The sequence below is a fragment of the Centruroides vittatus genome, unplaced genomic scaffold, assembly GCF_030686945.1.
Source record: "Centruroides vittatus isolate TY-2023 unplaced genomic scaffold, ASM3068694v2 contig_1564, whole genome shotgun sequence".
NCBI lineage: Eukaryota > Metazoa > Arthropoda > Arachnida > Scorpiones > Buthidae > Centruroides > Centruroides vittatus.
Window position 1 is genome coordinate 25258 of NW_027120962.1, and position 6137 is coordinate 31394.

The following is a 6137-nucleotide window of genomic DNA, read 5'->3' on the forward strand; positions in this document are numbered from 1 at the left end:
TATACTTGATTCCAACGACTCCTTGCTCTCGCATCGTGAAAAAGTAGAAAAAAAGTAAATTAACTAGTTAAAGTAAAATAAATCGTTATAATTTGGGAGAACGTCCAAATACAAGTTCCGCGTTTTAATGGAAACTCTACTTTGAACTATTAAACGTTCAGAAAAAAATTATATTTATAAACTTACAAAAAATAAATTTAAAATAATATAATAATCATAACTTCTTTCAGAAAGATTTCAAGAAAATGAGTGAATCATTTATTAAGAGATATATTGACATATTAACAAATGTTCTTCATACTAGGTATGCTTTTTATACACTACCCTATTCACACTACCCTACACTAATGGACCGGACAGCAAGATCTGATAGCATAAGGTAAAGAATACATGCTTTAATAGGTGCTAGGATCTTTACGTAGTGCAATTCCACTAGCAACCTTTCTCAACCTTAGCAACCTTTACATTCAACAAGTTTTTTATACACAGCTATGTTCTAAGATGATCTTAATTAAAAAATGTAAAAGCTTTTATATAATACTTTATTATTTATTAATTGTTATTGTAGTAAATATGGTGTTAATCATTTTATATTTGATATCGAAAAACAAGAATGTGAGATCTGGAATTCCATTAGATTCAAAATTGTAATAATTTTTCTCTATTACAAACATCCTCGATAGAAAAAATTCCTAGCAGAGAGAATATATGCATCCCTGGCCGTATAACTGTCAACTATCCATTGTTCTCACACTGTATACAGATCATCTTGCACCTTAAGTTTATAGTTAACGTTCAAATTTGTCATATATTTTTGGTCCTGGGAACACCTATGACCCAATCGCCATCAACCATCGATCACGTGACCGATTTTCCCAACCTAAAACTATAAAAGCCGCTTCTTTTCCTCCCTCCAGAGTGTCTCTCATCCTCTGCCAGACTAACGTCATCGCAGGTCGTCACAGCTCTGGACCTTTAGTTCCAGCGTCCCCGCGCTCAATCGTGACTTTATAAAAGTGTGCCATTTCCGGATACCTGAATACACTTCTTGGATATCCAAGTGCCTACTTGATAAAAAAACTAAAAATGAGGTATGAACTGAATCTGTAAGCTCTCTTTCGAAACCTACGCGAATTTGGGAAATTAGTCAACTTTTGTAATTGTGTCCTTTGTTTAATTCTAATAAATTTTGTTTTAATGGTTAAATGGTGTCCTCTTTGACTCGAATATCACTTTCGCCTTATCTTCGACCCCATCTCACGTTCCATCCACTCGCCCGACAAGAAGAGTCCTGACTCTCGGGACCGAAATCGTAAACTTAGCCATCTTGACAAGTGAAAGGTCAACGACCTGTTTCCAGAAAGGGGAGATACGACTTCCTCCTACTTCCCTCGATCTCACAATATGTTTATAAATTAAAGTTGAAGTAAAGTTGAACTTTTTGATATATATTATTTTGAATATAACTTTTTAAAAATTAGTAATATAATTACATGTTTTTTAAATGCACACTTAAAACTCTTAGAGGCATCAATCACAAAATTTTTTTATACCAGATTTTTCTGACAATAATCGGTTAGAGTTTTTAATTAAAAAATAATGTAATTTATATAGTAATAATTCAATTTCATTTTTAAATTGATATTAACTTATTTACATCTGATAACTATATTTTTCATATTGATATACATTAACGGTAAAACAATTATTTTTTCAAACAACAGGATAATTTTAGCATTTATTGAAAAATTTATAAAATTTGTATTAAGACATTTTTTAAAAAAATTATATAGCGATAAATCGAATTTTTTGTATTCGGATATATACCAGCCTCACTATCCCTGCTGCCAGGTATGAGGGCATGTGCACTACTGCTGATCTCCCTGCTCCTTACATCAACGACTATATTATCACTGACTCTCCCATGGACTTTGACCTAAACATCTACACTGATGGCTCTGGAATCAACGGCAATACTGGATGTGCCTTTGTTGTTTATGGTAACAATTCCGAAATTTTTCATCAGGGCTTTAAGCTTGACAGTCTTTGCTCGGTCTTTCAGGCCGAGCTGAAAGCAATCCACTTAGCTATAATCTGGATTGAAGAGTATTACAACAACTTGAAGATTACCATCTACACTGACTGCCAGTCAGCTATCTCTCTCATCAACAGCGACAAACCTCATCCCATAACCATTGCCATCAAAAAAGCCGTCCTCCACTCTAGCAACCGATACTACATCAGCTGGACCCAAGGACATCAGGGTACCATCGGCAACGAGCGAGCTGACCAGCTTGCTAAGCAGGCCGCAAATGACAACTCACTCCAACCCATTTACAGTAAACTCAGTCTGTCTACAATTAAAAACCTACTCCATAAAGACCTGATTAACTGCTGGCAAAGCTCCTGGAGCCAAAACCATAGCAATTCTACCTTCAACTTTATTCCTGACATCACTACGTACCTCAACCAGAAGATTACCATTGACCCTGACTCTATCCAACTCATCACTGGACACGGTAAATTCTCTAGTTATCTCCACAGATTCACGGGCAAACACTCCCCTCTCTGTGCCATCTGCAGGGAGGTTGATGGTCCAGACCACTACTTGTACAGATGTGTGTGTCTTGAGCGGGATAGGCTAGCCATCGAGATCACTGCCAAAGATATGAACATTCCCTGGCCCTGTCCACACCACGAACTTATTAACAATAAGGATCTCTATCCTCTTCTTCAAAAACTCGCTCACAACTATTCGAGGATTGCAACCAACACCACAAGGGATTGACTGACTGTCTTTCTAGTTGTGCTCAACCCTACAATGTATACCGTACCTTTGCACTTGTATCATATTGTATATACTATTGTATTATACCTGTTTTTTATATCTTATCTTTACTTTTATTTTTGTAACCATTCTGTATTTGTTATTTTATTACTGTATATATTTTGTAATCATCTCATTATATTCTGTAACCATTTAGCTTTATCCTGTAATCACTGTTCACCTATGTGAACATTGCTTATTGTATTTGTACTGTCTCCTGTAATCAATTATACTTTATTCACCACGTGTTATATCACATTTCTGTTCCACTCCCGGCAATGCTTTGCGGTACCAGGCATGTACTATTTTGTACCTAATAAAAGATATTGAAAAAAAAAAAAATATACCAGGAATTATACAATACAAAAACCAATGATTATTATTGCATTTAATATTTAATTAGTAATGCTTATTATTTAAATATTTTTGAAAAATGTTGTTATCACAACTACAAGTTTTAGTTTTGTAAATTCATAAATAACATCTCAAAATGAAATGTCTTATATTATCCTGCCAGATTCATTTTATTATAAATTCATAAATAAACTTTAAAATTGTATCAAAAGCATTTCTTAAGCTTACATCTATCATTAATGGAAATAAAATATGCTCCACGTGACTGGAAAAAATAAAACGTTTTCATCTTCAATAATTTCATTTTCTCAATATTATATAAATTATAGATTTAATAAAAAATTTCATTTTAGAAATTAAACCTTCATATATTGTATCAATTTATTGTAGAAATTAAATCAAATGTTGTAAATTCAGATACATTTACAATATTTACTTCAGATTTATTATTTTAAATTTATTGACAGTTAACAATTTTAAAATTTTTCCCTGTTTACTTAAACCACAAAATTTAAAATATACAAATTATAATTTTTATTATTTTTAGTCAATTTTTCTATAATAACAAAAATAAATATTTATTTTAAAAAACGAGTTTTTCTTCATCCTTATTTTAAACACAAAGATATTTTATACATCTTTACCATCAAAACTTGTTTTGTAATGAATTATCAGGAGAAAACATTACTTACGATGAATACAATCGCGATAAAGTAGATTGAAAAAAAATTCATTGTAATATTTTAAAAGATTATTTAAACTTATCAGCTATTTATAATGTGTATTGATATATGTTTCAATGTTTTAGAAAGTTTAATTCAAAATATTTTAATTTACATCAGGTATATTTTATAACAGCTCCAGACATAAATAGAAATTGTGAATAAAAATCGTGATTACTCTAATTACATTACTGTTTAACTTCCTGAATTCCAAAATATATGAGAAAAATTAGCCTCTTAAATATATTATTTTGATAGACGCAAGTAATGTTTACTCTCTTCTAATGAAATCTTATTTATTAATAAATAATTTCAGATCTTTATCCAAAGAATGAAATAAATGCATTAGATATTTATAATATATTCGATAAAAATGATATTGGTTATATCTTAGAAATACTTCTAAAATATCCTGATAATGTCTACAATAGACAAATGATATTACTGTTGGCTCCAGAGCATATTAATATTTCATATAATTTATTATCAAATTATTAAAGATTAATATTAACTAAATTAAACTTAAAATATAATATTAATAATAATAAATTAATTTTTACTTATTTTTTTGATAAACAGAACTATGTAATACACTGTAGAAATTTAAAGTTTTATCTACTGTAAGGTTCAACATGAACCAAAATTCACCGAGTACTAGCATTTAATCAAGATGTGTTTGTTAAAATTATGTATATTTTAATCATAAGAAAAAAGAGAAATCGACAAATGATTTTTATGTGTCTAGTTTAAACTTAGTGAATAATAGATTTTTGATAAAATTTGTCAAAATGTAACAAAACGTTTAAATTAAATAATTGCTTTTTCTCTGGATCAATATCATAATTTTTTATCTAGCACATGGATAGAAATTTCCAAGTTACAAACGACAATTTCCCAAGATTTAAAATTAAAAAAAGGTAGCTTATATTTAAATAAACCGTTAAAAATCAAATTTTGTGTATTATAATATTGCAAATTACATATATATCAGACATTTCATAGAAGAATTAAACATAAATACGATAAAAATGTAAATTTATTATACACAGATACTGATTTACTAACACATCAAATTTACAGAAATAATCTTTATAAGGAATTTAAATCATTTTGCAATATTTTTGATTTAAGCAACTACAATCTAGTGTAGTAATTTTTCCTGTAAAAAAATTACTACAGGTGATATAATAAAGAAAATCTGTTTTTCTGAAGTAATTCTCATTCATGTTTCAATTTTTTAAACATAAGTTTAGTCCTAGTAATGTGTAATGTCCAAGTAAACGATTAAAAATAAATTAGTAGTAGGAATGTAAAGCAATAAACATAAAAAGCATTTTACATTTAACACAACGTATATTAACTAAATACAATGGAAGAATAATATTTCTGTGAGCCTGAAAACTGTAATTAAATTAATTAGAAAAATTTAGAAAGGGAAAATCCACACATCCGTTTTTTTGCGATACTCTGATAGATAAAACCTATCAACTAAACCTCCAAGTAAACGAGTATCACAAGGTTAAGACTTGGGTCAACCTAGTCAATTATTAATGAAGGGAAACTGTCAGACAGACAGAATTGTGAAGTAAAAGAAGTAACAATAACGGATAAGAAATATCCAAAAATCGTCGAAGACATCTGACATCCGATTAGTGACAGCCTGGGTCATCAAATTCCAGACCCAACTTGAACATAGAAGGCGTTAAATCAAAGTTACTTCAGACAGTTCTTATGCAGAACGAGTATAAAACGAGTCGCACCCGATCATTGGGGACACGCCGAAGAAGCTAGAGATCAAGCTTCTGTTTGTCACCTGGCTTATTTCGCTGTTTCCAGGTTCTCGTTTCTTGTCCCCTTTAAAAAGCAACTTTCAGGAACCACGAACTTTTTCTCGACCTCGTATAAATTAGATCCAAAAGCAACTGATTGAGGTATTATGCAGTTATTGTAAACTCTCTGTTGGTCAACTTACATATTAAGTTAGACATAAAGTTAAGGAAATAGATACCCGCGAGCTATAATAAGTACCCGATAATTCGATCTGCACTGTGAAAACGAAACGTTTTATTATTGTAATGTTACCTTACAATGTAACTTGGTTACATTGCGTCTGTAATCTCTTCCCTTGTGTATATTAAATTTATTAAGTTTATTATATATTAATGTAATCTGTCGTGTATGGCAGTCACCTTACCAGCAAAATCGCTAACCCTTTACCTCGCCTAAATTCACGC

At 30.5% G+C, this 6137-nt stretch overlaps 1 protein-coding gene across 1 annotated transcript; it reads left to right on the plus strand.

Moving 5' to 3' along the window:
• Nucleotides 1-1861: 1861 nt before the first annotated feature.
• On the plus strand, nt 1862-2788 carry LOC136968777 (uncharacterized). Its single transcript, XM_067262810.1, has one exon. It carries the CDS (start codon nt 1862-1864, stop codon nt 2786-2788), a length of 927 nt encoding a protein of 308 aa, XP_067118911.1.
• Nucleotides 2789-6137: the final 3349 nt, after the last annotated feature.

Excerpts from the sequence above, each read along its gene's own strand:
- LOC136968777 (XM_067262810.1), top strand. The coding sequence starts at position 1,862 with ATGTGCACTACTGCTGATCTCCCTGCTCCTTACATCAACGACTATATT.